The sequence below is a fragment of the Hakea prostrata genome, chromosome 3, assembly GCF_041222555.1.
Source record: "Hakea prostrata isolate BN-2017 chromosome 3, UWA_Hpros_2, whole genome shotgun sequence".
Lineage (NCBI taxonomy): Eukaryota > Viridiplantae > Streptophyta > Magnoliopsida > Proteales > Proteaceae > Hakea > Hakea prostrata.
The window spans coordinates 8,814,676-8,826,568 of record NC_142602.1 but is presented as its reverse complement, the minus strand read 5'-3'; the positions used below and the strand labels follow the sequence as shown (position 1 = coordinate 8,826,568).

The 11,893-nt window shown below is 39.2% G+C and overlaps 1 protein-coding gene and 1 long non-coding RNA gene across 2 annotated transcripts; both read left to right on the top strand.

The window, feature by feature from the left end:
* Positions 1 to 3,450: 3,450 nt before the first annotated feature.
* LOC149020637 (uncharacterized) lies at positions 3,451 to 4,755 on the top strand. Its single transcript, XR_016172000.1, has 3 exons — positions 3,451 to 3,628; positions 3,978 to 4,087; positions 4,280 to 4,755. It is a non-coding gene; the product is annotated as an uncharacterized LOC149020637 (long non-coding RNA).
* A 4,329-nt stretch (positions 4,756 to 9,084) lies between these two features.
* LOC149020636 (lysine histidine transporter 1-like) lies at positions 9,085 to 11,530 on the top strand. The gene is made up of 7 exons (XM_089146956.1): positions 9,085 to 9,478; positions 9,610 to 9,993; positions 10,103 to 10,496; positions 10,594 to 10,699; positions 10,811 to 10,902; positions 10,984 to 11,052; positions 11,148 to 11,530. Exons 1-7 carry the CDS (start codon positions 9,309 to 9,311, stop codon positions 11,244 to 11,246), a joined length of 1,314 nt encoding a protein of 437 aa, XP_089003082.1. The 5' UTR covers positions 9,085 to 9,308; the 3' UTR covers positions 11,247 to 11,530.
* The last annotated feature ends 363 nt before the right edge of the window (positions 11,531 to 11,893 follow it).

Below are 11,893 nucleotides of genomic sequence, written 5' to 3'. Positions count from 1 at the left end.
GCTAATAGGGCCTCTGCATCCTTCGTGACTCATCGAGATATTGAATCTGGTTTTTTTACTAATAGAAGTTGAGGCTCTCTTTGCGTTTCTTTATCATACAATAAAGATGGGATTAGGCTGCAATAGGGCCGAACTTTGTTTGCAATCCCAAGCCCAACTCTATATATTCTAATATAAGTTCATTCCCGCCATAACCTTAATTTAGGGCCAATAATTATTGTTTTTGACTTTAAGCCCTATAGGGCCAAGCCAAGCCTATTTCTGCCTGTCCCTGGTCCTGATTGGCCCTATTCCTGACCCTAGCTCGGATTGGCTATATACTTGGCCCTGTCACTAACCCTGATTTACCCTATTCTTGTCTCTGTTCTTAATTCATTGAGATTTAGCATCATGGACAAAATTAGGGCAAGGGTCAGGGCATAAAATAAGGGATGGGTCAGACAGGCCTAATGGGCGAAAGAGTAATCACAAGTCTGCCCTTGGTCCCAACCTGCCCTTAGGGCCAAAATCTTGAGTCCAAGCCCTAGTCGGGCTCAGGGCGGGCTTAAGGGGCGTCAAGGTCAAACTTGCACCCCTAGGTGGGACCTTCCTCCGAGTGCTTACAAAAAGAATTGAGATTTAGTGGAAGAATCTCATATGAATATAATATAGATTCTTATTCTTATTATGTGGTGAAGAAATGTTAAGAGAACACAGACTTCTTTATCATAATGAATAAAAAGTTTAGGACTTGAAAAAATTGTTCAGCTACAAAAGAACCCATTAGATAATTCTCATCATCGAGCATTGGATCAAGTTGGAGGTAGTAATAATGGCAACAATTCGAAAGGGGGCGGGGGGAAATGATCATCATATGAGGCCTATGCTAAGCTTTTCTATCAGAAAAACTGAAAAGGTTTTGGTCCTCTGGGACCTGTTTGGTCGGACGGTGTAAAGTCTATACTTGTTAAAGAAACAAGCATGGCATGGTCGTTCAGAGGTTACACATGATGGCTGATGCCAACATGGGTTGTTAACTAATAGGTACAAAAGAGATGGATCAGATCAGTATAGACGAAGAGGCCCATCCATCTGCTGTGGGTCCCACAATGACCATTTGAATACTATTGGGTTTCTATTTATCCCTATTGGTTATCTAAACTTACATAAGCATCCCTATGATTAAGTTTTCTAAGGTTCTACATATCTGATCAGGTCATTACTAACAGAATGGATCAAAAGTTGGTCTGCTGTAAAAGAGATTGGAAAGGAGGTAAGCAAATCGATACTCAACCTATGTTCCTTCATTGTTTGGCACCTTTGGATTGCAAGAAATAACAGGATTTTTGGGAGAAAACAAACTACCCCAAAAGAAATTATTGAGGCGCTCAAAAGAACATTCGATTTGAGGTAATCAAGACAACGGAGGTGAGGAGGCTAAATATGCTCAACCGATGAAAATCCGGATGGGACCTCCGCCTCGGTTTGTTGAATTCGGCGTGTCTTGGTGTGGAGTGACGGTGGTGTCGGTTATGCTCTGCGATCTAGGAGTTTTCGGCGTCTCGCCGGTCTTGCCTCGGTGTTGGGGAGCTATCGCCATGAGGCTGGTTGTTTTGCACTTTCGGGATTGTAATCATCTTCTCGTGGTCGTTGTAAATCGGTCAATCATACATGCTTCCGCTCCCTCCCCTATGCTTGCTCCTCGGTGGGGATATTGGGGTTATGCTCATCTTTCCTCTCGTGCTCATTCTGTTTTGTTCCAAGAGCGATCGCGTTGCGGATGCTCTTGCAGGAGGGCCCCGTCGATCCGTGTCGCGGTTTGGCCTATTTCCGTTCCTTGGCTTCGGGGTTTGCTCTCCGGTTGCCTGGTGTTTCGCGGGTTGCATTTTCTTTCGGTTAATGGATTTCTTACCAAAAATACATATCTGATCGGGTGCCACAAGAACCAGAAGCAATTATAGAATTCAATGATCATGTTTCTTACTTTTTTAAACCTTTGATTAAATCCATGCCCTTCAATTTCACGTTTGAAATCATGAGAGATACAATTGTACGTTATAATTTTGATAGGTTCTTGTCAAAGTGGCAACTGGCAACACTGCCAACTAATGAATCAACCCATATATAGAAAGTAGGGTCTTAGAGAGAGGTTAATTTGGATATCACTCGCAAGCTTTGATTATATTTAGAGCAAATTCCTCCCCCAAAATACAAGCTCGACACCCCACTTTATGTTTAAGCATTACACCCCCATTCTTACCGTGTCCTTCCTAGTTCGTTACTTCTTTTTTTTTTTTTCTCCCTTTCATCCATTTGTTCCTGTTTTTCTCTCTTCTTCCTCTCTCCCTTGCTCTTCCCCTCCCTGCCGCTCCTTTCTCCCTCTCCCCCCTTCTTCTCCTCCTTCCTTCCTTTGGGTTCTGCTCTCTCCGGTCTTCTCCTCCTTCGTCCCTCTCCTCCGTCTTCTCTTGTTTCTTCCCTTTCTTGTTTTTGCTTTTTTTTCCCCTTTTTTCTTTTCTCCTTTCTTGTGTTTTTGTCGTGTGTTGTGGATCCTTCTTTCGTGTTCCGTTGGTTTCTCTTTTTGTTTGGTTTCTTTTTCTTTTTGCTTTTTGTTTTTTTGTTTTTTTTGTAGTGGGGGGGGTTTTGGTGTGCTCGGCTTCCTCTTGGGTCTCGTCCTTGGGTTTCTTGGGTTTTTCTGTCCTCTTGTGGTCTGGTTCCGGTCTTGGTTGCGGTTGTTTTGGGTTTGTTGGGTCTTTTGTTTTGGTCCTTCTCTTCTCTCCCGGTGGCCTTGCGCTTCTCGCTCCTTCTGATTTCTCGTCCCCGGCCCTGTACACAACTCGGTCCTGCCCCCGCCTTCTTCTTCCCGGTGTCCGTGCTTTTGTGTCGCCATTCTCTTTTTTCGTCCCGGCGGGCCATGCCGAGATGTTGGCGGCTTGTTGTTTCCTCCGGATCGGGCCCGCCTGCTCCACTTTCTCCATGGGTCCCGGGCCTTTTGTTCCGGGGGGTGGGTTCGACCTGGCCCGGGGGGTCGTGAGCCGATGAGAAAAAGAATAGAATACATGTCAACAATCTAATGGTTTTGTTTTTTCTCTTGATTTTGATAAGGGCATTTTTGGAATAAAAAAAAATTAACAGTGAGTTAACGGTTTTACTAACCGAATGGACTACTGTGTTTAATGAATGGGGTGTCAGTGTTTTTTAAACATAAAGTGGGGTGTCAGTGTTTTAAAGCCTCTATTTTGGGGTGCCAGTGCAATTTGCTCTTATATTTAAGTAGCTTCTTTTTGGCTGGATCAGGTTTGGGCCTACCATCTTCCAGCCCAATATCCAGGCCCAGGCCCAACACTCAACCCAACACCCCCTCACCACCTCCCCCCCCCCCCCCCCCCCAAAAAAAAAAAAAAAAAAAAAAAAGAAAGAAAGAGAAAGAGGAAGGGCGTGCGTAAGTTTCCCGCTCGATTTCGAACTCGAAGAAGCAGAAAGGTCGGTGCTTAGGTTTGGAGCCATATCCATAAATTTTCTTCGTCTTCCTGTCTTCTCTAGAAGCTCTACTTCACGACGAATCCTATTTTTCTTTGCTAAGAAACGTGAATCTTTACCAGTCGACCAACCCTGCTATGGAAAGATCAAATTCCGGAACCTCGAATAGACGGTATGTTCGGATGATAGCTTACTTGATACATAGTAAAGCTTCTAAAAATTTCGTTTCTTTTTTATTTTTAGGGTTTTCAATTGAAGTCAGTCCTGTTTTTATCTGTAACTTGCGCCGCTGAATTTAGGATATGAAATGGCGAGGATCAAATGGAGGATAGTGATAAATGGTAGGGTTTTAAAGTTCTAAGAGTTTTGATTAGCTTTCAGTTCGATAAGATAAATTGCCAACATACTTGTTATTTTGGATTCGGTTTTATAAAGTTCTAAAAGTTTGATAAACTTTAAGTTCGTTAAGATGAAATTCGTTCATGCTTATCATTTAGGGTTCATACTTCGATGTGTTGCAGTTTATGTTTCCGTATCTAGGTTTTAGTCACGATGTATAACAATTTTGGAATTGTGAGTCGTGACGCAATGGAGACAAGGTTACCGTGGAAGCCGCTGAAGCTGCTCCAAAGTAAGTGATTCTACTGTGGATTTTATCTTACTCCTTGTTTATGATTTCTAACGATTGGAGAGTTACGAATTCAGTTCATTAGTTTCTGTTTTTGATCACTTTGCTTAGTGTCATCACTGTCATGACGGTTAGTTTTCAATTCCAGTCTCTGCTTTCGTTGTTTGCCTAAATTCTTTACATTGGCAATTAAAGGTACTTCACCTCGGGGGTATTTGTACAAGCTGGACAGGCTTTGTAGATTGCGCGCCTTATTTGTGAATTTATGTCAAGGTAAGCCTACACAGTGATACTTCTGAAATGGTTAATGGAAATGAACCACACCTTTCTGACTTTGTATTGACTGGTTCTGCCCCATGATGATTTATTGCATGCCTTGTCTCCAAGTTACCAACAAATAGCATACAACTATTGCATTAAGCAAACACAGACACAAAGAGAAAAACCAACAAATTGGCTCAGTCCATGGATAAGAGTGAGGTTTGGATGTCATGAGTTAACTAAATCGATAGGGCTTAATATTTGTGACAGAACCTCATAATCCCTAAATACTACTGTGCCAATTGAATCAACTATTCATTGTGTTCTTCACTGACTTTTTTCGAGATTCATATATTTAGTTGGATTTTAGGCTGCTGCTATTAATTTTGACAGTACATCACCTTGTTGGTACCCAGCAATCGTCTGCTTATGTGTGCGAGTGTAATTTTGAATAAACTTTATGAGATTGTTCTCTGTTGTTGAATGTATAATTTAGTAAACTACATCCATCTGCTTGCATTTTATTGTGTGCCTCTCGTCAAATAGTATTCTGTTTTTTCCCTTAAACTTCGGTTATGTGATGCAGGATTTGGTACTCTGGATCTCATGACGTTTGTAATGGTTTTTATATCGTAGCATTTACTTATCTTCACTTGACTAAGGTGATATGTTATGTTTTACAGTTAATATTGATTTGCGATTTTTGTTGTTGGCAATAAGCTTCTGATAGTAAAACAGTAGAGCAAAAGTGGCTCATGGAACTGTAACACAACATCAGTATGGTTTCCATTTTCGTATGGACCCAGCCTTGAGCACAGGTATTTCTCTATAGGCGCACTTCGTTACTATTTTATTTTGTTTTGTTTTATTTATTTATTTATTTTCCTGAGACAACATGCACAAAGTAAATTGGGTTTAGTCATAGATGATTTATGTGATAAATTCTTTTGAATGATAGAAGCAATAGTTTCGGAAGATTACTGTAAGAAGCTTCAGCCGAAGTGCAGATCCTGATCAGCTCGTCTTTGTTGGGCAATTTAACTAGAGTTACTTTTCTCTATATGTACTAAAATTTGGAGAGGCTGATTAATCTTTTTATTATAGTTGCCAACTTACCATGGGTACATTGTCTGTTCTGGTTCAGCTCAGGTTGTACCTTAGGGTATCAGGTTGTCATTTCTTAACTCCAAATGAGTCCAGAGTGTAGAAAATCATACCCTGCCCCTATTTGATTTGGGTTTTGCCTGCTTTGTCTATACTGATTTCTTTTCTATTTTATTTAGATATTTCTTTTTTGACCTGCCACCCTGGTTCCCATAAGAATGTCAAAATTTACATTATCACATCCAACGTTTAATTATTCTTCAGATAATTTTTTCTACTTTTGACTGTTCAATATGCTACAGGGTTATACTCAACAAGTACGCGATGTTACTGGATTTTGTTACGAAGCTCAAGAATGATTTGAGACTGTGGAAACAGGAAATGACCCAGGACCTCTCTGTTCTGATTAATGGGCTGCAGTTAGTATAGTACACTGCATTCACGATTTGAAGTGGTATTACTCCATCTAATTAACCTATTATGTTTTCCAGCTTAATCATAAACTTGATACCATATCTGGGCTCTGTCTTTGCGAGTCAGTTTTAACAGTTATGGGACTTGGTTGAAATGAAGTTTTAAATCTAGAATCAGTGTTTCATTCAATGTTCTCTTCTCAGATAATTGAGTGGAAACGTGTCTACCTTTCTAGAAAATAAAGCTTCGCTTGGTCCCAACTCCCAAATAATTGTTGCTAGCTACCTATAGTCCATTCCTCGCTGTCGGAAGTGAGTCCGGATCCTCACCCTGTTGGGGGAGCACAGACTGCTCTCCGATGGCTTCCCAACCACACAAACATGTGTGGCCCACAGGTGAAAATTTAAAGTTTTATTTATTTTTTATTTTTTTCATAAAGTGTTATTCACCTGTGGACCCCACGTATTTGTGTGGTTGGAAAGCCGTCGGTGAGCAGTCTGTGCTTCCCCAACGGGGTGAGGATCCGGACTCGTCAGAAGTCTCGGGACTAGTCAATGAACGTGTCCTCTCTCACCCCTCTAAACCTAGTCATCTTCAGTCATCACCTTGCCCTTTGACAGCCTCTAATTTGCACCATGTTTCTCATTGTCCAGAAATCAAATTTTTTTTTTGTAGTAGAAACTAGTTGTCATTGTAAAACTGGTGTCTCAAATAAAGTGCAGTTTAGTTTCTCTAACCATCTGAAGTTGACTCTTCGTCTTACCTGATGTTCTTGGATCAGTGAATCGCCCGACCACCTTCATGTTTTAGCATTTCATGCTTGCATCAGGTTTACCGCTAGCAATAAGCCAAACCCATTTAGTTGCGGAGGGCTTGGTAGAGTTTGAGTGAATGATACTACTACTACTAATACGCATCTTTTTCCCAACTACGTGGGGTTGGTTATATCTGGCAATGAAACTGAGGTCCTCATAGGAAGAGAATAGTTAGAGCAGCAAGAGAAGATTAAAAAAGAAAAGAATGATCGGTAATTAGTGAGAGAGAGGAGGGTAGTAATATATCTCATACTTATGGCATGGTAATTAATTTCTACTAAAAAAAGACTAATTAATTAGTTGTTAGATTTGTATACAAAATTACTAATAAATCTCATGATAATTTACCTACAGAGTTTCAAACATTTGGTAAAACTTGTTAAAATTAGGTTGAGCCAGCTCTATAAACATAAACCCATCCTAAGTCATACTTGTAGGTGATTATTAGTTATAAGGTTGTTAGATGATTATGAAGATAAAGAATATTACGAACTATGATGTGTAGTAGTAAATAAAAGTAAAATAAACTTACCACAAAAAAATCTTTAAAAGTGTGATGTTTATTAAAAATACTAGTCATGTGAGGTGTTTCAAGAGTATTTTATTTTTTTATATTCTTTTTTGGTGATTTATAACTATTTTGTTCATACAAAATTTGTATGGATAATTAGAATGTTTGTAGCTATTGTCATTTTCTCTGGTCATTTTATGTAATTTTATTAAACGCAATGATTTTTAGTTAAAATAGAGTGTTAATTCCATCTAGAATAGAGTGTTTGATTACCCTCACCATTTTGAAGGGAGTAACTTTTTCTGGATTGCATCCAACATCTTTGAACACAAACAAGAAGAAAAAGATTAGCAGGGCCATTAAGTAGACCAACCATTCAGCACTCTTTGAATCTTAGCAATATATCATTTGGTTTAACCGATCGATGGAACTTAAATGAATGGCTTGAGTTTACTTTAGAAACGATAAAAAGCCTGATTAATGATCAAATCCGAGCCAAGGAAATGTTAATTTCCTATTACAGAGCAATCACTACAATCTCTGAATATGATGAGCAGCCACAAATTAAATTCAAACTTCCTTCTTTTTTGGGATAATATCGATAGGGTTTAATTGTTCCTTACAGAGTTTGATTTGGTTTTGATGTAGAAGCATTTATTAAGTAGAGAGGCTAGGGGAGTAACATGTATTTGAGTAAACAAATAATTGGGCTGTGTTTGGTTTGGTTTCTATTTCAAGTAATCAAATATTACATTGGAGACCAGAGAGGAATCTCTCTCAACATATTCATATTCAACGGATACTTTTCCTGGGAGAAGAAAAAAAGGATACTTTTCCTTTCACATTATGCTTTTGGAAACCTATGGCAATGTGTCAAATAAGTTGTTTAGTCAAAATTGGTAACAGGGCTGAATGAAATGAGCCGACATCGATCTGAATGGAAACCAAAATCGGCCGATTCGTAATCATTTCATCAAAGACCATCTGGAATTGGGCAGATTCGTGAACCGATTCTGAATACCAAACCAAAGCGTTTTGATTATCACTATTAAATATCATAAATTCTCAATCTATGAACCAATTCAGATCGCTTTTGGTTAAATCGGTCCCAAAACCCACCAGAATCAGGCTAGTTAACTCAGTTACCCTACTTTCTAAAACTGAAAATTGAGAGTGGTTTTACACCATTCGTTCACTGGAACATCGTTTTTTCACTTACCCAGAAATGAAAAACGCGTTCAGGTTTCGCTTTCTTCCTCTTCTAGCTTCTGCAACTCCTTTAATTCCTTCCTGCAAACTGTCTTACCTGCAAATGGACAAACCAAAGGAAAGACGCGTGACCATAAAAATGTCCTTTTATTAAAGCTTTTTTTTTTTTTTTTGGGTACATAATTAAAGCTATTTCTACTTTTGCATTTTTATCCATATAATATAATTGCGATCATTAATTTTTTCTCTTATTTGGGAAAAAAAATTCAAAATTTACAATTTGCAAGCTGGTTCAGCTGAATCACTGATTTTGAGGAACAGAAATGGTAGGAAAATTCATAAATTCCGAATCTTCTGATCCTAACTGTCCATCTCCAAACAGGATCTCATCTCTGTAGACAGTCTCATCCCTTGGATTAGAATCCACGCATCATTGATACATGTTTGAGTTGTGCCAACTGTATCCTGTTAATAGGAAAACCAAAGCGAATAAAGATGCTATTTTTGGAATATAACGGGTTCGAATGACTTGGAGAAAGAATTACTGAATCACATTACAAAAATGAAAAGAATACAATCTGGTCCATGAATCATTGACTAACTTCCGAATTCAAATATTCTCCCACATAGGATCAGAATCTCAGAGCCATTTTGTTTTCAAAAATTCTTTTTTGGGAGAAACAGAACAACCGTTGGGTCTTCGCTCTGTCTGTCTCATTACCTCATATAATGGAAGAGCTCTTTCCCTAATTCTTCACCCACACTAGAAGACCATTTGTAAATCTTCACCTTTCCTCTATCTCCTTCTGGGTTCTGTCACTTGGAGTTCTTTCAAAGTTGACGACCCTCGGAGAAGAGTGTAAATTACTACTGTATCTAATTTTTCTTGTTCTCTGTATAGAAAAATCCAATGTCGACAAAGATCAGTGAGGAGTCTGGGAAAGAAAAGGCTGTCGATGACTGGCTTCCCATCACTTCTTCCAGGAATGCAAAATGGTGGTATTCTGCCTTCCACAATGTTACTGCTATGGTTGGCGCTGGTGTTCTTGGTCTTCCATATGCCATGGCTGAGCTTGGATGGTGCTTTAGTTTCTTAATTTCCTTACCAATTAATTCTTCTCTTGTTTGCTTTCTTCCATGAATGATTGTAAGGTTGATTTTGTTATGGGTTTTGAATTTGAAGCCGATTTTCCGTTGTTTTTTATTTACAGGGGTCCTGGCGTGACTGTGCTTATCATATCTTGGATCGTCACCTTGTACACATTATGGCAAATGGTTGAGATGCATGAAATGGTTCCAGGGAAGCGATTCGACAGGTACCATGAATTGGGTCAACATGCTTTTGGCCAGAAGCTTGGGCTTTGGATTGTGGTTCCACAGCAATTGGTAGTTGAAGTTGGTGTGAACATAGTTTACATGGTCACTGGAGGGAAATCACTGAAGAAATTCCATGACACTGTGAGCCCTAATGCCCCAGACATCAGGCTCACTTACTTCATCATGATCTTTGGCTCTTGTCATTTCTTCCTCTCCTTCCTTCCCAATTTCAACTCCATCTCTGGAGTCTCCTTGGCAGCAGCTGTGATGTCCCTAAGGTCTCTCTCTCTCTCTCTCTCTCTCTCTCTCTCTCTGTCCCTCTTCTTGATTTAACATTTCTATTAGTCCTAATGACTGAAAATGCTTCTTTTTTTAAATCTGGCATAGCTATTCTACAATTGCTTGGACAGCTTCAGTACAAAAAGGGGTTCAACCTACTGTGGACTACGGATACGCAGGCAAAACCACAACAGATGTTGTCTTCAACTTCTTGAGTGCCCTTGGTGATGTAGCTTTTGCCTATGCTGGGCACAATGTGGTACTAGAAATCCAGGCAACAATTCCTTCTACACCTGAAAAGCCTTCGAAGAAAGCAATGTGGAGGGGTGTAGTTGTTGCCTATATTGTTGTTGCTATATGTTACTTCCCAGTTGCTCTTTTTGGGTACTATATATTTGGCAATGCAGTGGAAGACAACATTCTTATATCATTGGAGAAACCCGCCTGGTTGATTGCTGCCGCGAACATTTTTGTTGTGATCCACGTTATTGGAAGTTATCAGGTGCAGTTTTCAATTCTCATTCCTTGTTGCCTCTGTTTACCCAGTATTATTTCTTCTTCAGTGTTTTACACCAATATCTTATCTTGTTTACCTGTAGATCTACGCAATGCCCGTGTTTGACATGATCGAAACCTTCTTGGTGAAGTCAATGAAATTTAAACCTTGTTTTATGCTACGTTTCTGCGCAAGAACAACATATGTTGGTGAGCAGATCATCTCCTTTCAACTAGTGGATGTAAAATCAGACTTCTACAATTTTGACCGATCAGGGATTTTATGAAGAAAAAAAATAATATTTTTCAATTTGATTGCAGCATTTACCATGTTCATTGCTATGACATTTCCATTCTTTGGTGGACTTCTTGGGTTTTTTGGAGGCTTAGCTCTTGCGCCTACTACATACTTTGTAAGCTGAAAGTTTATCTTCCTCCCTTTTTTGAAACAGATACACATGTGTTAACTTTTGCTCTCTCTATGAATTATCCAGCTACCTTGCATCATGTGGCTAGCCATCTACAAGCCAAGGAAGTTCAGCTTATCTTGGCTAACAAATTGGGTATACATACAGGGAAACTCAGCCCTTGTTTTTCTGTTTTTTTGTCTCTGAGTTCACAACTTGATAATCAGAGTTGGGTTGATGTTTTTCTGCAGATCTGCATCATACTGGGAGTTGCATTGATGATTATGTCACCAATTGGTGGACTTAGACAGATTATCCTTTCTGCCAGCAAGTACTCATTTTACCAATAAAACATCCAGGCAGAAGAAGTGGAGGGTTGTTGAAGCAGGATTCGATGAAGCTCATGCTATACTTGCTAAGCAGAACTTATCTTTAAAATCAATAGACCTCTTTGGTTAGTTGTGTTTGGGTGTAGAAGATCCTTTCCCTGGCTGCACCTTTTCCTATTTCACTCAACCAACCCTGCATTGGCAGAGTACTGTGTTTGTTTCAGTGTTTGCATCATTTGAATGTCCCTGTAAAAAAATAGTGTGTAATATGTAAATAATAATTATTATTATCTTATATATTTGAAGTTTATGTGCATACAGTAGTTCCATATTTAATTCCTATGACAGGTTCTTCAGTAGTAATGGCTAACACCTCTTAGTGAAAAGATCATGTCTTCAATTTTCCTGGTAGTTAGCCAATGAGGTTTAACCAACAACAAATGCTAAATTACTGTTCATGTTACAATTTTGCGACGCGCTGCTCCCTTTGATTTTCTTTTTCCCTCGTATGTACTCATTTAGAATCAACTAAACCAGAGACCTGCATCTCTGTTTGAGCTCTTAGATCATGTAACAGAAAATTTGCTTGAGGTACACTGCTCGGGCAAAATACAAGCCACAAGAATATTGAAAGAAGCTCGAAGGAAAGCTCCACCCAAAATTACCTC